Source organism: Siniperca chuatsi, linkage group LG6 (genome assembly GCF_020085105.1).
Source record: "Siniperca chuatsi isolate FFG_IHB_CAS linkage group LG6, ASM2008510v1, whole genome shotgun sequence".
Classification (NCBI taxonomy): domain Eukaryota; kingdom Metazoa; phylum Chordata; class Actinopteri; order Centrarchiformes; family Sinipercidae; genus Siniperca; species Siniperca chuatsi.
This window is the reverse complement of record NC_058047.1, coordinates 22,909,729-22,932,629: the sequence shown is the minus strand read 5'-3', so window position 1 is coordinate 22,932,629 and position 22,901 is coordinate 22,909,729. Positions and strand designations below refer to the sequence as shown.

The window sequence follows — 22,901 nt, the reverse complement described above, 5'->3', positions numbered from 1 at the left end:
TACCCCCTGGGACAAAAGCCTGTCTGTGGAGAAGAGGGCCGTGGAGTCTTTGAAACCTGACGCCTCTGTCCGGATAATGCTCCCCTAAATTTCACTCCTTTCTTGCACTCCTTTCCCCCATCTGCTCCTTAAATATCCTGCTCACCTCTGCACACATCGTGAACCATGTTTATCTGAAGACAATAGGTGTTAAATTGGAACTAGAGCGTGAATGTTCTGCATGATGTTTTCTAGTATTGCAAGGCGACTCTTCTCTGTATGTAAACAGAATAGGGCTCAGTGGCTGCAGCACAGATAAGGCCTGCGCCAATAAAGATGCTGAGCTGATTACCGCACAGTGCTGGCCACAGCTGAGCAGATAAGCACTACAGCCCAAAATCCAGTCAACAATACTGCTAGAAGCAGCAACAGCCATAAACCACTGACAGATAATCAAGCGGCCATGAGTGCCAGGCAAGGAGTCTCTCACTGTCTCATCTCTACCTCATTCACTTTTTCCCTCCCTCCATTTCATCCTCCTTCTGTCTGCCACTGGCCTATTGGTCCTCGTTAACGAACAAAGGGCGCTGAGATGCATCAAAAGGGGCATTGTTCTCAGCGAAACAGCGAAATCTCCCTGACCCCCAGCCCCCCATCTCTGGCTTGCGCACAGCATGTGCACACACACAAATACAGAGGATTGTAGTGGGCAATGTAGTAAGAGAAAGTGACAGACAGAGGGGCCTGTGTAACAGCAGGGAGGAGGCCCAGGCGAGGACAGTGTGGTGTAACAGAGAGACGTAATGAGGCCTACAGCTCTCAGCCTGCTGGCTATGATGAAGCACTGCTGTATAAGATCATCTGCTGCCTCTGCTCTCATTTACATTAAATGCTAATAGCATTGTTGTTTGTTTTTTAAGCTGCTGATCCCATGTTAATAAGTAAAACTAGAGTGAGAAAACGAGAAGAAAATGAATGAGCTCATTGCCCACGCACAGGGTTCCGTAAACGATTCATTTACAACACCCGGAGAAAACTCAAAAACGAGTGCAAACACATGCAAGAATGACTGCTAACAAAAGTTTATGGTAGGGTCCAGCCCAGTAACCCTGTTTTATCTAAAATAAGCAGTTTGAGGGTGTTTACCTAAGAGGGATATAATTATACGTAAGAGAGTGAAGAGAGACAGGAGAGGCAGAAGCTTTACTACACTATTGTTGTCAAAGTGTAAACTACAAGCTGTTGTTCATCTATTGTCAAAGTTTAGTCTTTTATTGTGCAATTGAATTGTTTGCTAGGATGGAGGCATTGGGAAAAGAGTTAAAAGAGATGAATGTGTCTGGTTTGTATACCAGCATTAAGAGACACACTCACATCAGTCAACCTGATGCCTTCGGCTTGCCCACGGGAACTGCATGGGACACACACAAACACACACAAATGGAGCCACAGATGCCTCACACATGCTACTCACACACACATTTTAGACATAAGTGTACACATACGCAGACTCTTTCACCCTTCAGGCCATAGAGTTCATCTAATGACAGCTCGAGGCGCTCCTTCTCCCTCATAAACCCCACGGGACACACATGCACATGCTCACACCCACACACCTCTAATCGCAGCCCTGTGCATACACAAACCCCAGGGGTTTGTCATTTAAGTCCTGCACCAGCAGAAACCAGCCACATGTCACAATGACGGGCTGAAAATGTTAACACACACAAATCTGGCCATAATACCACCGCTACTCTCCATCACGACACATATCAAAATATACGTCTACACAAAAATGCACATAAAATGACATACATTCTTCGAGGACTAGTAGCCCTATGGCCTGCTGAACTTTATCATATTACATAATACAGTGAGGGTCTTCTGCCAGAGGACACTCCTCATCTTCTAAAGAGCCCTAACCTCGCCTTGTCCTGCAGCCATAACATAAACACACACCACAACCCACCCTAAAGCCATAGATAACGCAAAGGCATGCATACAGTGATGTAATCACACCATAAATACCATACACACATCGAGTATTATCAGACCTGAATCTTGAGACTGATGTTACATACTCCTCTGTGTGTGTCCATTGAATGTCTGCATGGAGCCCTCGGCTGTGTGTGAGTGCAGGAAATGTAATACAGAAAGCACTGTAGGCACTTGTCCTATATGAGTGTATTTTCTGCCTGACCTTTGACCTTATCTGACAAACAGAAGACTATTAGACTGACGAGGAGCACCAACAGTGGGACTGAAACACATAGAAAATGCAAACAACTTCAATGCTTCTTTTCAATACATACACGCGGTAGATGCTAATGGCTACTAGTAGAAAGTGATCTATTTTGTTGACTGTTACAATACCCAAATTAGTAATGCTTGACATGGCAGACTTCATGGAGAAATTAGTTCTGGCAAGTGTTTTCCTACTTAATCCAACCTCTCTTTCTCTCTTTGGGCATCTATATCTGGCCGGGTAGTCCAGAGTACCTCTCCTCTCAGTCAGCTCCTGCCCCTGAACAGACAGACTCATGCAGAACTCCTGACAATATTTGCCCTTAGATTAAGGTCAGAAGTTTTGGATTGGAGCCTGTGTTTGGGTTTGTGTGTGAGGGCCTCCCACATGCTGTTTGATTACAGTTTTCTACTTGGCACTTGGCAAAAACTACTTATCTGTTGTTGTCAGAAAGATGAGTTTCTGAGAGGTACTTCTATGGATTTTAATGTGATTTCTGTGGTACATCAGACTAAATATTGGAGTGCACTCACCTTCACCCACAAATACACTAAACTAACCAGATCTTACTGTGTTTAAGTATTTGCTTTCACACTGCTCTTCCATGCCATTTCTCTCCATTAGCGCAAAACCAGTTAAGAAGAGGGGAGACAAGCTCAAGTGGAGAGGGATCAGGGAGGGAAGGAAGGGGGGAAATGGGCTGTGAGGCAAGAAAAAAAAAGGACAGGATTTCATTTCACAACCACACCTACCTCCGACCGACACTACCTTTCCGTTTCCCACCCTTTCCTGAGCACCACTATGCACACACACACACACACACACATCATGCCCCCTGGTTCACTCACTCCTAAAATTGCACCAGATGTCACATCAAGAGTCTTTGGCCACGGCACTGCAGTCAGATGAAAAATTTGAGGAATTCTGGAAAATATTTGTGGAGTGGCTCAGGATTGAAGTGGCTGAGGGCTGGAGAGGTAGAGGTTAAACCTCTCCAGCTTTAATGAGGGGCTGTGTGACTGACTGCTGTAATGCTATAGCAACTAATGGGGAGGCAGGAGTTGGGTAGAGCCATATAGGGTTAATGTTCCAGGGCCAGTTATGAAGCTGATTCCCTGGGGCCAAAAGGTTACGCTCCTCTCTGCCGCTAATAACAATCTCCACGTCTGTCGCTCGTGGAAAATCACGTCACCAAAAACACCTGCCTGCATCACAGATCAGAACAGATAGCAAGAAATCTGAGAAGCTGATGGAAAAAAGGCTTTAAGTTAACTTCGATCACCTTATGAGGTTTGAGGCAATCTTGTGCCTAATATACATGAGTGGTTGGTAACTAAAGCAACACCAAGACGGACCTTGTGGCGCTTTTAAATCAACGTACAGAACTGAAAGTCACTGGAGCCAGGCCTGGACAATTCATGTTTATATTCTGCTAAAAGGCCCCTGCAGCTCAAACTCTGAATGGCTTCCAAACCCTGACAGACACTAATGTATGCCCCCGAGCAAACACACAATGCATAATCTCCTTTGCATTGTGTAAAACTTAATCTGGGTTTAGGTGAGGCTAATTTCAGACGTATGCTTTCCTGGAAGCTCAAGTCTCTTCACAAAGTGTTTTCAGAATATACATCCACTTTAAACTGTATGAGAGTGTGCTAGTGGACAGTGTATAGCCATGTTCATGAGCGCATGTGAGACAGAGAAAAAGAGAAGAATGAAATTCTGCAAGCTGTGGTGGAGTGTGTGTATTTATAGTGAATATATGGTGTTTGTGTGTGTGCGCTCCTTTTAGCGTCAGTAAATCAATTCTACTGCTCAGTAAGAGTGGAACTTGAGCCAAAGTGAAATCAGCAGATGATTCTTGTGCTCAGCTGCCAAAACTGTACGCCGTAACTCTGGTCTCAGCAGTTGAGCGTGTGTGTCTGTGTGTCTATGTTTTTTCATCACCATTCTGGTCCTGCTGTGTTTATGCATCATTAGCCTTGATTAGCAGAAGCAACATAATGAAGGAACCTTTTTTCAGTTTGTACACATGTGCTGGTGCGTGTGATTATAGATGGCCTCAGATGTCCTTTATGCAAACAGAATCATTAGCCGTGCCTCAGGGTGTGTGACTGTCGGGCAGATAACAACCTATAGAAAGGTGTCAATGCACAGACGGTATGTGTGTGTGTGTGTGGCACCAGCTGGCAGATAGGAGCTAATTAAAACTAACAAGATATTTATGCATTAACTAGCTGTATAGTGTACACTACCTTTTTCCAATACGCACACAGAGCAAAGCCCATTCAAGATCAGGCATTCTTCTGAGCCCTGGCCTCTACACACCCACATTCCTCGTTCCTCATTCAGGTCCCCTGATAACCCCCCTTTCTCCTGGTCTTTCTTCTACTCTCTTTTAACCCCCTGTCCCTCCATCCACTGAAACCCCCAAGTGTACCCCAAACCACTAAAGTGGGCCAACCAATCATCACAGAGCAGCCAGATTGTGTTTAGCATGACAAAGGAGAATCAGTGTGACCATTTGTGTCTGTGTGTATCTGTGTGTGATTACATACGTGTGTGTGTTCTCCTTACATGACTGTAGAGCTTTTACCAGTGAAGGAAGTTGGTTTATGCAGAAAATTCATTCCACATGCGCTCAAAGCTCATCTACATTTATATGGGTGCAGATGAAACAGTGTATCTCTGTCTGAGGTTCTTTAATACGCAAACCAATATAAACCCACTGGAAAACTTTGTGTCTGTCATGCAGATCTGCTTCTACTACACAGCACTTAAGAGAACGTGGAGTTAATCTGCACCATTTGTAACATCCTGAGTAATAAAATCCTGTTCCTGTGTGGTGATGTTGCATATTTCGTTACTACTGTTGATGCTTCAGTTTTTCCATTTAAAGCTGTTGGTGTGGCTCCCACCTGCTCCTCTAATGCCTGGTCAGCCACGCGTCCCACCTCTCCACCTCCCTCTGTTAGATTGGAGAGGCATTCCCCTGCCACAACACATGCTTAAGCAATTATTCCATGCAGTCCTCTGGACAGAGAGGGAGAAAGGGGGCTAGATAGAAAGCTAGAGCGAGAGAGGGAGAGAGAATGTAATTTGAAGTGCAGTGATCAGAGGCAGCTGGCCAGGGATTTGCAGGGTTCTGGGAGAGAATGTGTAGAAGTTAGTACTCCCATAATCCTTTTCTAAAAGAGACAAAGGAGAGACGGAGGGATTGAAAACAGAGAGAAGAGAAAGGGGGGCCACTGGAGATTGAAACTAAAAAGACCGGGCTACAGTGACAACAGCCAAAAACAAACCAGAACACACAGACACACACACTGCACACAGAATCTGGACGGGACGCTAGCAGAATAACAAGTTAGGACTAACACACAAACTCTACAGCACAAACAAGTTGCCTGTTGGAGTAAATGAGAGCAGTAAAGGCCACTGGCATCGCCTCTGCTTCGGTGACAGTTTCATCAGCTATGAATCAATACCTTAATTACACTTCGATTTTTACTTCAGCCGTGTTGCATCTCTATGTACGGACAGCTCTAGCTGGAATGGCACCTCTGGAGGTTAAGGGTCAGATGAACAAGGTTTTGATGGCACAGGAGGGCTGTCACTGGCTATTTAAAGGGCAGTAAAAGGGCAGGTTACAACACTTGAAAAACATTTACGCCCCTGGCAAGTTGGCAGGCAGCAGGAGCATCAACTGAAAGATCCCAGTGATGCTCTGTGGACTTTGAAACTATCAATATATTCTGTGATGGCAACATTTTTATCTTGCTGTCTCAGCTGAGAGTAACCACACGTGTCAGTCTATCAGCAAAAGGTCAACTTTCTCTTGTATTGATATACATTTATGAATGTGCTAATACACATGTCATGTCTGGTTTGTTTCACTGTGGGATTTGTACATAAACAGTGTGTTTTTCTAACAATGTCCAAGCCTGAAATGTTGAGTGTGGCCAGTGTTTAGCTGCGCGCTTCCCCGACATGGGGTGATGCGTTGGAACTGGATGATAAGGGGATGTTGCAGATTAAGATGTCTTGTGGTCACATATAACAGGCAATACTTTTAAAACGATAAGGCTTTTACTGCCAACCATTAGAAACCGCGGGTCCCATTTAATTAATTTATTGTTTCAGCTTTTTTGCGTGAGTTTAAAGTGGCCGAGTACTGGTAGTGTTGTCTAAATCAGATGATGTGAGCCAAAAAAAACCCAATTCTAATTATAACAGAGACGAATATATAGCCTAAACTTATTCATAAACTTACCAAGTAGAAGACAGAAGATGTCGAGAGCTATTAGCAGTTTCTTCTTACTGTTGTCGACACCATTGTTGTTGTTTAACGTAGAGGTTCCTCCGTTCCTTGTCTCTTGGGCCATTGCTTTCTCATACATGTACTTTTGCATTTGAGAACTCCCCGTTTCAACTCAAAAATCCCACACCGCGCGTTAGGTGAAGAAACTGTCAGGCTCTCAAGTCCTTCAAAGAAATGTCATGCAATTCAACGGGAAACAAACTTCCCAACTCGGAGGTCTCGTAAAGTTTCAGATGTGCAGATGTCTCGTTGTCTCGTATTTCACTTTTACAAAACAAAAATGTAAAAAAAAATATATATGCGTAATATCTGGTGAACGGACCCGCGCCACGGACTCAAGAAAGAAAAGTTGCCTGCGCTTGAAATGAATGGAAAGCCCGCTCCCCTTTATCGCTCTTGGTTCAAAGACTTGGAGTGAGTGAGAATAGCGCTGCGCATCGACAGCCGCTCTTGATATATCAATCCTTCTTCTCCTCCTCCCCCTGCTCTCTTCAAGTTCCCCCAGCAGCTTCAAGGCTCAGCCCTCTTCCCTCTCTGCTGGCGGTGGGTAATCACCTTCATCCCTGCATGGAAAACTTTCTCAGACTGGACACCAGGAGGCGGGGTGGGAGCAGCGCCCCCCGCGGACACGCGAGGTATGACAGGCGCACTAGAGTGATTTCAGAATGGTCATGTTACTGGAGATGGGGATATTTGGTCTGTTTTCATCCTGAGAATAACTCCTTATTTTCCAGTAAATACTGTAACAGTATGTTACATGTTCATCAGATCATGTTGAAAGATGTATGTTGACATCTGAGAGGGGAAAACTACACACACCGTTGAAAAATATTACAAGTAAAGAAAAGTTTAATTCTTCATTACATCCTAAACAAGACGTTGATATTATTCGTGTATTTTGCCAATACAATAGTGAAACTTTATATAAATTCTGCCAGTGCTCATACAAACAATATGTAGAGGTTCATAATTCATCATTATTATTCTTTTTTTTCTGGGGAAATAGTACTGGGGAAAAGTACTTTTTCATCTATTTAATCTAAATTTTGTATTTCAAAAATACAAATTTACCAGTGCAAATTCTAATTTGATTGCTCTGGTCAGTGAAACCAAGCATACACTATCCGAGAAATCCTGTAGTAAAAGGCATTAGATTTAGTGCTTCTTTTCTAACTTTGATAAGAAAAAGTTCATGCGCCAGCCTCAAGCCTTTTGCACAAGAAATGAGCAATTCCAAGAGTCACACTGGATATTTATAAATTAAACGTACACTGCCATCTAGTGGTTACATAGCCTACGAACAACTCACCTCAATCTTGTTTGCAACAATTCATTTCAGACGCTTTTGAATAAAATCTCAGTCGTTTGGTTTTTAAAACATCGGGGGCTGATAAGGTAGAGATAGTGGCCAACAAAATAAGATACATATTACACTGTGTGTGATATGACCTCAGGGAGGACGCAAACAATATGGCGTGAACACTTGTCAGTGCTCTGATGGCCTCGGCTATGCATGCACTTTGCAAAGCCAAAACAAAGAAACACAACAGAAACTCAATCAAGCATTGGTCTTCCGTTAACATTTCATTCCACATGCAGCAAATGTGGGCGATGTCTTTCAGAACAGTCTTCTGCCATATAGCAGAGAAACAGCCTAGCCTATTATTTATAACCCCAAATATCAGTAAATGCATGTGTTGCTCACAGCATGACAGGCTCCTCCTTTCTTTTTTTAAATTTCTCACTGATAGGTGAATCATGCATTGGGTAAATAACATTGTTTTACATGAGAATAAATAGGCCTTCTTCACACACAGCATCTAATCTGAAATCTAATCTGAAGGGCACGAGTCGTTCAAACCCTGTGTAAATATTGCCTGCCTTATAACATGCCACCTTAAACACACTCTCGGCCATATATTTAGTAGGCTTAGTCTACTTTTACACCGAGCTATTTAGTAGACCTGTCGTAGGTACAGTATTCATCAGGGTAGGTAATTGACCGGGGTGCAAAACACGACCCAACACCAGGTCGGTGGCAGACGCACACCGTACGGGGTAGATGTTATAATCTCGGTAATGCCACACAGGCGGTGCTTTACGACATATGTCATCTGGCCTCCAGAAAACAAAAACAAACAATTACGTTATTTTTCTGCAACAGTATTCACCGTAAACTTGACAGTGCGCGTTTAACGGAGTCGAGCGGTCGGTGGTTCTCCTCTTGCTCGCAGTGAGAATAGTAAAGTGCCCCGCCCCTCCGTGCGCCCCACGGGCAAGCAGGCTGTACACCCACCACACCGAGCGAGCCCAGCCGTCGTTAACGGAGAAGATGGCAGAGCGGCAACAGCAGAAACACGAAGGCAGGGTAAAGATCGGCCATTACATCCTCGGAGACACGCTCGGAGTGGGAACATTCGGGAAAGTGAAGAGTTAAGTCATGCTTTTGTGTCATGCCGAGATTAATGTGTACGTTTGTGATTTGCAGTTGGAGGAAATGCGAAGTAGTCACCGTGCCCCCCCCCCCCAACGGACAGTGTTGAACTTGCCGGCGGTCAGTGAGCAGTTTGCGTAGCTGGATGGTTTAACGGCAGCGACATAAGGGATTTAAAGCGTAAATGTGTTCTGAGAATCCGCTCGCTTGAAAGTCAAATTCTTTCACCGAAGCCCCTGAATGTAGCTACTGCCTTCAGCTATGGCAGGTGTAACGTTAATTACATGGAGGACACCAGTTACAAGGAGATGCACAGTCATACTCACATAATTATCGTATGACGTTAAACAATGAGGAGTTTATGTTGTGGTAGTTGTTTTTTTTTTTTGCCCCGTCTTGCGGTAAAGGACGTCTGTGAAGCTTAACGTTACAGTTTGCCCGAAACCCACCTTGTGAGCTTAACGTTAACTGATAAAATGTTTACGAACGGTGAAACGTTAGCTAGTCCGATATGTTGTCCCATTGCCAGCCAGTGGTAGCCTTGTAAGTGCCTACTACGTCGGGAAAATCCTATATAGGCGTAAAGTTTTACTGAAGAGGCCTATCACAGGATATTATTTCAGTTTTCTTAGCTAGTTTTCGGGCACTCTGCATGACCTTGTGAGCTTTAACTCCGTGCTCACCCCGCCTATTTCTTGAGTGCGCAGTTTGTGGGATGTGTTAGATTAGCATGGGGTAAACCCACCTGAAGTCATGGCTAGCTAAAATTTTAAGCGGGCATAAACTCTATGAGGGAAATCATTGTATGCATCCTAGCAAGTAGTAGAATCCATAAGCTGAATTCATATAGTTTTAATACCGAATTGAATCAAATGTTGCTAATGATAATGGTTTGCTAATAATGGTTGTTTGTCTTAGGGGAATCTCTAGGTGGGAGTTAGAGCACTTCATATCCACCCTTTGTATTAATGCTTCATTACTGATGTTTGTAGTCAAGCAGTGAGTAGGGGTTTGCAGCTACAGTAACAACATGGCTTCAGAGCTTCAGGCAGGCAGATATATCCAGCACCCTAAACAATGACATGGCCAGCAAATAAGAGCTACAGTAAGCCCCCCCCCCCCCAAAAAAAACATAATGATAATAATTTAGTGTTATGTTGAAGCTTGCTATGCAGCATATATCCAAATCCAACCATAATCCATTAGTGCCTCTCTCTACCTCCCTTTGGGCATCCATATATCTTGTGTCTGTCTGTGTATGAGCCGCTATGCGGTTTTACCATCTGTGTGCTGTATCTGCTTCATATCTGTATTCTTTTGTTTTCAGTTGGCGAGCATCAGTTGACAGGCCATAAAGTGGCTGTAAAGATCCTAAACAGACAGAAGATCCGCAGTCTCGATGTCGTTGGGAAGATCAAACGAGAGATCCAGAATCTCAAACTGTTCAGACACCCACACATTATCAAGCTGTAAGTGGAGAAAGATGACAGATCCTCTATCAGATTCCAAGACTCTCAGGGCTGACAGACGACATAGAGAGATAACTGAGCTCTGTTAAATTAGTGGCTGTCTTAATGTGGGCCTTTTGCTATGTTGTTTTCCCTCTGTGTGTTGTGGCATGCTTTGCTTGTTCCTGTTTGTTTACTACAGCTGCACTGTACTGAGCATGCCCACAGGGCTCCCTGGAGGTAGAACACACAAACAAACCAATGCACACACATGCACAGGCTTGAAACTAGATAAAGAAATCTGCTCTGGTTAGCACAAATCTCTGGTTAAGATGATAGAAGTTGCTGTAATTCCTGCATGACTAAGTTCTTGTCCTCATCCAGGTGTCTTGGCTGCTCTTTTCTTTGACCTTGTGTTCCTTCTTTCTCTTTCCTTCTGTCTCCCCGGCCTCCCTTTCTCCTAGTCAGTCCACGTCTCTCTGTCTCTCTCAATAATCTCTGTGTTATTTTTAGGCCAGGGTTGGGGTTAGTCCACTGTCACACTGTAAGCTATGGCAGATATGTGAGCTATCAGGTCGTGAGCTGGAGTGCTGTGAAACACTGTTACAGACATATCCATTCACAAACACATATATTTTATTTCTTACAGACAGCTTCTGGCATGGATGCTGGATTGAGCAAAGCAGACTCTGTGAAATATTGGCCCTGTTTGTAAAACTGGCACGAAATGAAATGAATTAGAAAAAAATGTATTAAAATTTCCCTCAAGTGCTCTCACTGTTTAGATTTCCTAGAGTCTATGTGCGTGTGTACGTAAAACAGAAAAAGAAAGACATTGTGATTTGATTTGTGTTTATTTCTCCCACGGTGCCGGGCCGTGTTGTGCTACACCCGGCTCGACAGGAGTGAAGTAGATTATGATGAAGTGCAGAATCTCCCAGGAGCAACCATTCATGAGATTGGGCCTGCATTTTAATACACCTGACCTTTACGAAAATAATGCCTACACTCAGCAGCCATACATCACAGCTTTGCCTCACATTTCTGTGTATTTGTTTCTGTGTATTTATTCTGTGCATGTTTTGAAGTAAATACATTTGGTTTAGAGATTTAGAGAAAAGATGAAAGCCTATTATGATATGTTTACAGTTATATTTAAATTTAGGATAGGACCTAAACAAAGCTTAAGTGTTAATTAATGTGCCATTAGTTCCTGTCAATACAAACGTATGTTTGTGTTTTAGGTACCAGGTGATAAGTACACCCACAGATTTCTTCATGGTCATGGAGTATGTGTCTGGAGGTGAGCTGTTTGACTACATCTGCAAACATGGACGGGTAAGACATTCATCTATTAATTGACTGGTAGATTTGAGTCCTCATCCACTGGGTTCCAGTGGTCATCAGAAATTGTTAGTTCACTAGTAACCGCAGCTCAAATTGGATAAACAGTAATGCCGTCGTGAAGCAGTGGCTGAGGAAGTGTGTAGTGTGGATTACCTCCTGCTATTAAACACCAATTAATAGATTATTGTTTGACTTTAATACGTGGCAGTTGTGGCGAAGTAAGACTCTGATGTTGGCGTTTCTTTTCTTTAGCAGTCATAAACATACTGCTACATGCTACTATTTGTAGCTATTTTGTGATAGTAAAGTCATTTTATTTAAGGTAAGTTGTATGAGCACATTTTTATTTACTTTAAAGCACTTCCAAGTGATATGATTTATAGTTTATGAGTCATGAATTTGAATTGAATTTATTTGAACACAGTGTTCCCACACACTGCTCCACCATTCTAGCTGAGAGCTGTTGATGTTCGCTTTAATCACCTTTAAATGTTCACTTTCACTTTTTTGAGATTTAAAGCTTTGAGTGAAGCATGGTATTCAACACAAACAGACACGTACACACACACACACACGCGTTCAAGAGAGATACTGACAGCTATATAGAGACAACCTTTATTTTTAATAGAACAATCCTAGTTGAACTTTACCTTTGCCCTGAGCCATAGCAACCTCATGACCAACCCTGAACATGATAAATTTGTCCTAAACAAGACACCACACAACTTTCACCATTCTTTACACACATGTGCTATAGGCCTGTTTCTGAGCTTGTTCTGTAACACTGTCTCACATTCATACAGTTACACACTTTTAAATCAGAGAAATACTCAGCACAGCCACAGTTCAATCACGTCCATTCATATTGTGTCTTTCAGGTGGAAGACACAGAAGCTCGCCGTCTTTTCCAGCAGATTATCTCAGCTGTCGACTACTGCCACAGGCACATGGTGGTCCACAGAGACCTCAAACCTGAGAATGTCCTGCTGGATGCTAGCAAGAACGCCAAGATAGCCGACTTCGGTAGGATCCCCAAAGAACAGAGTAACAGTTAGGGATAGAGGCTGAAGGATTGCCTTGGCAGAAGAATTGTTAGGGAATTTAAGAAGAGAGAAAACATAACAGAACATAACGGAATATGTTCATGGGGAGAATAAGAAAAACAATGAGTCTGTGGCAGAGCCGAGTTACCAAGAATTACCAAGTAATTGGACAGTTTGATTAGCGGCAAGTGAAAGTTTCTTGCAGAGTTATAGGACAAAGCATAATTATACACTTAATTATACAGTTGTAGTGTGAAAGTGTGAAATCACCATCATGCACCTGTTACCTCATTAATAAATAAGAATGAATTTTTCACTGAACACACTTTCTTATCTGCTGTGATATAATTGTTCTAGCTGATTGGTTAAGAGACTGTGTCTGATGCAGTACGACCACGAAAGAGAAATATTTTCTAAAACACACGGCGGCCCTTGTGCACAGCAGGGTTTGTGGGGTGGTGAGAGGTTCCCCTGGCAACAGCCAGGTCTCATATCATGTCTGGCAGGAAGCCTTGAGGCCCAGTGTCATCTGATAGGGAAGGAATCGTTGGGGTGCGGCAGGGGTGTACAGCAGGAGAAGTGTTTTGGCTGAGAGCAACAGACACTGGTGAGCAGTGAGAGGGAGTGTTAAGGGAACAGGGATAAAAGATAAAGGGAAGGTCAGCACATCGCAGAGCGTCTGGTGTTTAGCATTTGGCTGAGGAACTGGCAGGCAGAGAGAGGCTCATCCAATTAAATGAGCTTTGTGTTCAGAGCTTAGGGTGTTGGAGGGTAAAGGAGGATAAAGATATCAGTGGTGTCCACAGTGTATGAGTCTCACCCTCCCCGTGCCAGGCCATGTTTAATTTGACATGTGTATCAAAGGATCAATAGCAATAACATGATAATAGCCAATTGTTTCATTAGTCTGTGCTACAGTCTGTAAAGACTGAAGGGTGTTAATATGTCTTTTGTTTGGCCAACAGGTCTGTCAAACATGATGTCAGATGGGGAGTTCCTACGGACGAGCTGTGGCTCACCCAACTATGCAGCTCCAGAGGTCATCTCAGGAAGGTGTGTGTGTGTGTGTGTGTGTTATGTAATCACCATTATTTATATGACTTTAGGAACAAAATAGTTTTGGACTTGAACACTGACTGAAACCCAATCTGACAGAAAACAACCTTTAAAGATGCCCTGTGGAGTTTTCTTGTAAACAAACAAAAGTTTTATTTACATTCAGTGTTACTCACTCACTTGTATCCTTGAGGTCTAACAAACATGTTGAATGCATGTCCTTCCTCATAAAACATTTGCAAAGCCGATTTCTTAAGTATTTTAAATCGTTTATTGTTTACATCCACATTTACCAGCGTGAGTCTTCTTCTTCACCGTCTTTGCTGGCGCATTGCTGCATTTCTTGTTGCATTACCCCCACCTGTAGATCAGTGGAATACTGTGCAACCATTGGAAGGGGTGTGTTTCAGGTCACATGCGCACATGCATTCAAACCAAGCAGCAGGCTAAGCCAGCCCGGAAGAGCCTGGCTATGCCAGCCTGGTACAAAAAACGGTTTTGGTCTCTAAGGCTAATTTCCCTGTTCATGACAACTGTACGGGGGGTGGATTTTTTTAGAACTCAACCTTTTAAAATATATTAAGGCTTAAAGTTATACATAATTAAGGATGTGGCCGCTTTGATTGACAGGGGGGTGCCCACTCAGGTGCCTAGCCACTAGTTGGTTCAGCAATCAGGCTTCATTCAGCCCGCTTCAGCTCCACCTCTTTGCCCATTTTTGAATTAGCCGGAGTCAGGGACTGCCAAGATGGCGACGGCCAGAGCTGCCGGGAACTGCCCACTTTGAGCTTCACAACGGCTCTTCAGAAACCTATGGGTGACGTCACGGACACTACGTCCATGTTTTATACAGTCTATGATTAAAAGAAAACAGGAACCCACATGTAAAAATTCTGCTACACAGCGCAACTAGAGGTCAGAAACTCCATAGGGTACCTTGAATTTCACATTTTGCATAACAAACCCGTACATAAAAATAAAGAGTCTTACTTCTCTTGACTGAAAACTGGACTTAATGATAATAATCATCACATCATGCAAACAATTTATCCCTACATAGATATGGCATTTATATTAGACTTGTGTGTGTGTTTTTGAGTAACACTTAATTTTAGCATCTCATATTTAGCGTTTATAAGCAGTATATAAACAAACTAGCTAGTTATATTGTGTTATGAAGCATCTGTTAATTATATAAACACCAGTTGTGGATGCTTCATTGGAGGTGTGATAGTTGTTGACAAACACATTAATAAAGACATTAACAATTACTTAAGGCCATAAGAAATGGCCTTTTATCTACTCACAATGACATTTACATTACATAACATTTACAATTACATTGTTATACATACATATGTTATAAACAATTCAATGTTTATATATTAAAGCCATGTAACGGTGGTTAAAAGTGCTACCTGCTTTTCTGGTGGACCTACAAGAGTGACACATGTATGTATGGATCGTTTTGTTTGCCATGTGTCACATCTTCTCATCACTCTGTCAGGCTCTATGCAGGCCCAGAGGTGGACATCTGGAGCTGTGGGGTGATCCTGTACGCCCTGCTATGCGGCACTCTGCCCTTTGATGATGAGCACGTCCCCACGCTGTTTAAGAAGATCAGAGGAGGCGTCTTCTACATCCCTGAATACCTGACTCGCTCTGTCGCCTCGCTGCTCATGCTCATGCTGCAGGTGGACCCTCTGAAGAGAGCCACCATCAAAGACATCAGGTGCTCACCCTACTCTGTTGGGTCAAGTGTGTTTTAAAATTTGTATTGTTCTTTTTTCCTGTTTATTCTCGCCATGGTTGCACATGTGAAATCATTGGGAAGTGTTGCATTGGCTTCAGGCGCTGTACTGTGCTGAGGATTGCTGTCTGAACCAGTCAAATCTTTCATACAGCTTTATTCACTGCCCTCAATACTCCATTGCCTACAACTGAGCAACACTGTCAGATGATTGGTTTGAAAAAAATCAGATTGAGGTAGGACTGGATAAAGTTGTGGGAGGAAATCTGAAGTTAACATACATACAGTGGTGTGTCTCCTCCTGTAAATTTAAAGGTCCCCCATCTTAAGTGTCATTACACAGACTGTTTGACAACAGTTCAGTGACTTCATGCAAGTTTAAATGTCATACACTGACATTTTGAGATTAATCACCATTAGGTTTGGTTTTATAGTTAAGAGTGATAACTTGACAGTAGATTGAGTTGACTGATTATCCTCTCCTCTGTCAGGGAACATGAGTGGTTTAAGCAGGACCTGCCAGGCTACCTGTTCCCTGAGGACCCCTCATACGATGCTACAGTCCTGGATGAGGAGGCCGTCAGGGAAGTGTGTGAGAAGTTTGAATGCACTGAGTCCGAGGTTGTGTCCAGCCTTTACAGCGGAGATCCACAGGTACACAAGACTCATTCACACTGACTGTGAAGTTATACTATAAGTTATATATATAAGGTTTGGATTTGGTTTTCCCTTAATAATAACAACTTTCATTTAAAAACTGCATTTTGTGTTTACTTGTGTTATCTTTGACTAATATTTTAATTTGTTTGATGATCTGAAACATTTAAGTGTGACAAACATGCAAAAAATCAGGAAGGGGGCAAACACTTTTTCACACCACTGTATGTATGCACAGTATGTATGTTTTTATATATTTCCAGGGACATCTTTGGGGTCATAATCTTCCCAGAAGATCTAATAAAACAGTCTAATAAAACAGTCATGTGACATTGTTTTATTAGAGTTTGTTGATAAAGTTGGAGGCTCTTTAGTTGCTGCTACCCTTGCCTGCTCTGCTTTTGTGGCTATTTTTGATCATGCTACCTACAATAGCCTATAGACTAACATTAGAGTCTGCCCTTAGCTTCAATGAATTATCTCCTTAGTCTTCAATTGATTTTCTATCCTTCCTCTGTCCATGCAGGATCAGCTAGCAGTAGCCTATCACCTTATAATAGACAACCGGCGCATCATGACCCAGGCCAGCGAGTTCTACTTGGCCTCCAGTCCTCCCCAGGGCTCCTTCATAGAAGAGGGCATGTCACTGCCCCCCGGGGTCAAACCGCACCCAGAGAGGATGCCTCCACTCCTGGCTGACAGCCCCAAGTCTCGTTGCCCTCTGGATGCTCTCAACACCACCCGGCCCAAACCCTTGGCAGTGAAGAAGGCCAAATGGCATCTTGGGATCAGGAGTCAGAGCAGACCCTATGATATCATGGCTGAAGTGTACAGGGCTATGAGACAACTCAGCTTTGACTGGAAGGTAATAATATATGTCTTACACATGCACATACACACACACAGTACATACATAGGTCTACATGCAAACTAGATTGTCTGTTATTTTGTGTTGTAGGTGGTGAACCCGTACCATCTGCGAGTACGGAGGAAGAATCCAGTGACAGGAAACCTGGTGAAAATGAGCCTGCAGCTGTACCAGGTGGACAACAGATCCTACCTCCTTGACTTCAAGAGCATCGACGGTTAGTGGTAGACAAAACTGATTTCAGAACATTTCGAATTTGTAATTAATACTGCTACCGCTGCAAAGGTGAGCTGAGGTGGTGTTTATGCAGATCAGGTGGTAGAGTGCACTTGTGGTACTCGCTTTAGCTTAAAATTGCACTCATGCAGCCTGCGCATGCCACCTCTTTTAGAAATGCAAGCGCAAAGAGCATTTTTCCATCAGTCGCATTCAGCCATGTTTAGTTGCATTTCTTTCACCATCATTTTTAAATTTGGCACTGATTTAAACACACATCAAAATACATATGTACATAAACTTTTGCTTTTCTATACACAAGACTGTTTGGCTATTCCACACAGATTCAGTGTTATACAACGGCAATTATTAGGAGCACAGGTGGCACCCATGACCTTCTACCTCTGCTTGTTTTTCATCTTCTGCTTTTGAGACTTAATTTTTCAGATTGGCTAAAAGTGAAAACTGTCTGTGAATTGAGTTTGGAATTGTAGCCTTTGGAGTACTTATATTAACATTACAGTAATTTGTAGGAATTGATACTGAATTCAGTATTTGCATTTGTTAATGCACATGCAAAATAAAAATGGTGGTGGCACAATTCTTTTATCATAATAGTATAATTATATAAAGGATATTAACTTCATGAACTACTCCTCTGTTGAATGCTGATGCTACTATCCTCTGCTCATGTAACCCCCGCAGATGACATCATCGAGGCGGTGGGCTTTAAATCGGGTTCGTCCACTCCTCAGAGGTCGGGCTCCACAGCCGGTCTCCTCAGACCCAGACTGAGCATCGACTCAGCAAGTCCAGCGATTGATCTGCCCCAGCTCAGCTCCTCTCTCCCGGGTTCCCTGTCTGGTAGCTCCCCTCTACTCACCCCACGTCAGGGATCACACACCATGGACTTCTTTGAAATGTGTGCCAGTCTGATCACCACACTGGCACGCTGAGACCTGTCGACTCCTAACCTTGCTGTAACCTGGATGTCAGTGAGGTTTTTAAGCCAATTGCTGATCTGGGATGTAGGGAGTGTAGATGTTCAGAGTGACTTCCTCTTTCTGTCTCCTCTCCATCTCTGTTCCGGTTGTATTGGAGTGGAAGGGTGACCGGAAATGTGAAAAGCAATGCCTGTCACCTCAGATTAAGGAGACACAGAGAGGAAGCATTTTTCAGAAAGGCAGATAAATAGCTTCTTTTTTCTTATTTTGACACAGTCCTTGGGTCAGAGTCTTGGGAGTTTAAACATCAGGCCACAGTTTGTGAAAACTGATCCTGGGACTGGAATCTGTGAACTAGTTGAGGCCCATTATGTGAGAGGCAAGAGGTCACAGTTCACAGTCATGTGGGAGTCAGCAAAGGTCAAGTTCTCTATCACTCCTCCCACAAATACCTTCAATCTGTTATCAACTGCTGCAAATGTCATCACCCACCATAACACTTAATGGCGGGAAATCCTGCTGAGTTTTCCCCAGACACTGATCAGAAGTCAGTTTTGCTACTTGTCGTATATTTTGATTGAGGCACTGGTTGTTAAAACTGACATTAAATCTGTGTCTGAGGGAACATTATCACATGTAAAATTTTATTTCAGGTTTTATAGTATATGGTTTGTAAAGAAACAGCTTTTGTTATCCATGTATATTATATTTATATACAATCATATGATGTAGCTGAAAAGGTAGACAAAGGTATACCAAATAACAGACTTTATACACCACAAAGACGATTATTATTATTTAGATATCAGAACCATATTTATTTTTGAGAGATTGTTTTTTAGGCACTGTAGTTATATTATTTAAGCACTGCATCAAAATAGAGTTTCATCCTGAATCGTAAAAGATTAATAAACCTAGAGAGCTGGAAGGATAGTAGGATGATAGTACTGTGCATGGTACTGACTGTGTCCTGCATTTAGTGTTGAAGCACAGATACACATCATCTCACATGGGTTTTCACAACCACCATATTATCTGACTTTTTTTGTACAGCAATGGACTGTCTCAGTGTATTTCAAAGATACTGTGCTTACAGTATTTATCTCTGCTATTATGCATTAAATAAGTGTCACAAATATGCAAAATGCATACACACAGACTCCTTTACACTTTACACTTACAGTTGAGTCCTTAACAAATGACAAGTTGAGCAACTGTTAATATGCTGCTCACCCATGCATTTACAGAATGTAATTTTAAAAAAGCAAGCACATCTTCAGCAAATGTTAATTTTTACTTGATAAAGTACTTGAATAGTCAATTTTCAAAATGTCTAATAGTACTAGCAGTAATAAACTTAATTAACCCTGTGTCCATCCTGTGTGTGAATAGATAATGAGGTGATGATGATAATCGAGGAGTAAAAGAGGAAGGCGACAAATTGTGAGATGGTGTGTATCTGCTGCAGGACAGTATAAGCCACAGAAACCTTTCTCCAGTTGCCTTAAAGAATGCAACACAGTCATTCTGTGCATATGTGTATGGAGAGTCAGAGAAAGAGCCAGTGTGTGTAATGGAGATCAGATGGGTAGAGTGTGTCACATGTTGTCATGTTTTCTTACTGACTTAACGCTGGTTTGTTAGGAGGATCTCTGCAGTGGTTTGTGAGATTGTGTATCTTCTGTTTAGCCATTGTCTGTTTGGTCTGCACTTAAAAACTCATTTGCTGACGCCAGCAGTTTGCAGATTTACTGTTTTATTGCATCACACTCTTTGTGTGGATACACACACTTGACTGTACCTGTTGTTTCTGGTCCTACGTTTTGATGAATGCCACGGTGTGTAGTTTTATAAATGTTCTGCATTGTCCTGTCTGATCGTACCATAGCGGCGTTGTGTATCGCTGTTGTCATATGATATTTTTTCAAAATCTTTTCTGACAGAATGTAAAGTGAAAGCTGGTGCTGCTCAGATGAATCCTCCCGTCTATCTTTCTGTCTGGGTTTGTTCTCTCAGTTTTAAAGCAGTGTTGTTGTTTTGACAGAGAGCCCTGAACTGTTGCCTTTCTGCTGTTCTCAGTAAACCACAGAGGTTGGAGGGGTAGTACATACTCTACTTTAGACTGGTGTCACAAATAGGAAACCCCAAAATGGCCAATATTTAATATATTCAATATTCTCATTATTATTATATTTTACTCATCATTGTCATTTTCACAGGTTTGGGGCAAGTGATTGGCAGAAGGGCAAGGAGGTGGGGATGTGTGAAAAAACAGTCATGAAAAGTGACATGAAATAAAATGTAAAAAAAATATATATATATACATATATAATATATATATATATATTTAGTTAGTATAAAATAACAGTGATGAGATAACATTTCGTAATAATGGGGAGAATTTGGCCATGTAGGAGGTTGACACACATCGGTCTAGACTACAACTACTCAACCAGTTACAGTGCTGTTAACTGAGTACTTGGACCTACAATAATTTAATGTGGACAGAGGTTCGAGTTTGTTACTCCACACAGTTGTAACAGTTGCACTGTGTTTGAAATGGATTCATTAATTGTTGCCTTATGAGAGCAGTGTGAAGGCTTTTGGTTGAAACGGTGAAAGCCAGATTCTTTGTTACTCTGCTGAAACCCTTTATTACATGTATTCAGATTTTATGTCCTTGTAGGGTTGCCTTTCCTGTCTGTGATGCACATACACCACTGAATAAACTTTGATATCAGGGAGAAACTCTGCTCCCTGCTGCAAGACACATGCAACTGCTCACACACACAGCTTTGTAAACACTAATCCATGTTATTCAGTCAACCCTCTATATCACACTCTATTGCTGTGTCTTAAATGACTTGTCCTCTGTATAGTGAGCTACTTTGGTCACACCACCATCATATTTGGCCCATTATGCATTCATTCCTGATTCTGCTGCTCATGACAGCAATATAAAATATTGATCAATGAAGTGCACTATCTGGCAGAGCTCATGGGTTGTATTTAAAAGCTTCTGATATAACCAGTATTTACTGTCAGATGTAGTACTGTATTATTACAACTGTATGCAACTACCAGTGGCATGTTAGTCATGTAAACTCTAATCTGTGTTTAGAGCTGGGAAACATATGCCAGAGAGCCTAATCAAATACAGACTTTCCGTGTTGTACCAAAGTGAGTATTTTCAGCAGCAAAGCTGTGCGCTCTGTTTATTTGTGGTGGGGTTCTTAAATAACCTTAAATACCCCAGTGTATGTGTGACGTGTGTGCACACTGGTTATTGTTAAAGAACTTGTATAAGTGTGTGTTTCAGCGCGCGTGTGTGTGTGTGTGTGTGTGTGTGTGTGTGTGTGTGACAGTGTGTTTCAATTGTCTCTCCCTGTTTCTCTGTCTGATTGGGGTTTGGATTTCTCTTGTTATGCACTGCATGATATTGCTGTTATGATTTGCACTTTAATGAGTATTTATTGAAAAACAATAAACAAACACATAAAAGGAAAATGTTTTTGTCCTAAAGGCTTTGTCAATTTGGACATTTTACACATACTCACACACACACACACCCATCACAGAGGATTATTTTTTGGGGGGGGGTTCCAGACAAAAATGCACCCTTAGATGTCAGCAATATTTTACATTTAAAAAAATAACCTCAGGTGATTATCACAGTAATTTCTCTTTCTATAATACTTATTATTCATTAGCTTGAGGGAAAGTCTTAGAAGAAAGGCGGCACATAAAAGTGACACCTGCCAGACATCTGCTCCATTAAAATGAAAGAAAGAAAATAAAGTTTATGGATGATGAGTCGCTATGACCAATACATAGCAACTGTTACTAGCAGAAAGATATATTTTAGATTAAGCTCCATGTTGTTGTTTATTGGTATGCCATTAAAGATGATTATTATATTAACCTAATATGTTAAAAACTCAGCATTTAAATACTATGACATGAATAGTTAGCACAGCATAATCTATAATGATTTTTAACAAAATAATGAGGCTTAATAAAAGTAAAAAAAAGATGCTCATGTACAAAAAAAGCACAGTAATACAAACACTACAAAAAAATTGACCAATATCAGGTAAATGTTTAAGGTGGTCTTCAAAACAATGTTAATTAGAGTCCTATGGATGCACGAGTAGACGAGGACTGAGCATGAAATTAATGAAAATAGATCACATCGCTTGTGGAGTACAGGTGGCCGCACAAAGGCTTTTTAACTATTGCTGATGACCAAACCTAAAAGCCTTTGTTCATTTGTAAGTTTATTAACTATATTGCTTTTTACTCCTTTGCTACCAACACTGTAAACTGGTAACAAGTGTGTAGGACACTAATGTCATCCAACCCTTGAAACTGCTGTATGTATACTAAGGTAAATATTCAGACACTGATAACTTGTTGGGTTCCTTGAACTGTGCTCTGTCCCTGGACTGTGGATTCATGGTTGATCCTGAGGAACCTGGCAGAAGAAATACTATTGATTACTGGAAACATGGATGAAAATGACTATCAAACAATTCTCCCTGTTTTTCACATGCCCGAGTGTCCTGTGTATTTCCACAAGATGGTGACTTGACTGAA

The 22,901-nt window shown here is 42.0% G+C and overlaps 2 protein-coding genes across 4 annotated transcripts in view; one reads left to right on the top strand and one right to left on the bottom strand.

Annotated features, from left to right (window-relative positions):
* The window catches only part of plpp3 (phospholipid phosphatase 3), a 29,766-nt gene extending 22,676 nt beyond the window's left edge, over nucleotides 1–7,090 (bottom strand). The window contains exon 1 of one of the 2 annotated variants that reach the window (XM_044198286.1): nucleotides 6,495–7,090. In XM_044198286.1, the coding sequence (XP_044054221.1) occupies nucleotides 6,495–6,633 (139 nt within the window). In that variant the 5' untranslated portion in view covers nucleotides 6,634–7,090. The remainder of the gene's footprint in view (nucleotides 1–6,494) is intronic. The other variant, XM_044198285.1, reaches the window with a different exon arrangement.
* Nucleotides 7,091–8,170: 1,080 nt separating this feature from the next.
* Nucleotides 8,171–21,812, top strand: prkaa2 (protein kinase, AMP-activated, alpha 2 catalytic subunit). Of its 2 annotated transcripts, XM_044198282.1 has the most exons (10): nucleotides 8,200–8,974; nucleotides 10,304–10,445; nucleotides 11,669–11,762; nucleotides 12,650–12,794; nucleotides 13,780–13,867; nucleotides 15,378–15,602; nucleotides 16,112–16,274; nucleotides 16,804–17,142; nucleotides 17,236–17,362; nucleotides 18,067–21,812. In XM_044198282.1, exons 1-10 carry the CDS (start codon nucleotides 8,875–8,877, stop codon nucleotides 18,315–18,317), a joined length of 1,674 nt encoding a protein of 557 aa, XP_044054217.1. In that variant the 5' UTR covers nucleotides 8,200–8,874; the 3' UTR covers nucleotides 18,318–21,812. The 2 variants fall into 2 exon arrangements, with proteins under 2 accessions (XP_044054219.1, XP_044054217.1); XM_044198284.1 differs by lacking the exons at nucleotides 16,112–16,274; nucleotides 17,236–17,362; nucleotides 18,067–21,812 and having other exon boundaries at nucleotides 8,171–8,974; nucleotides 16,804–16,946.
* The last annotated feature ends 1,089 nt before the right edge of the window (nucleotides 21,813–22,901 follow it).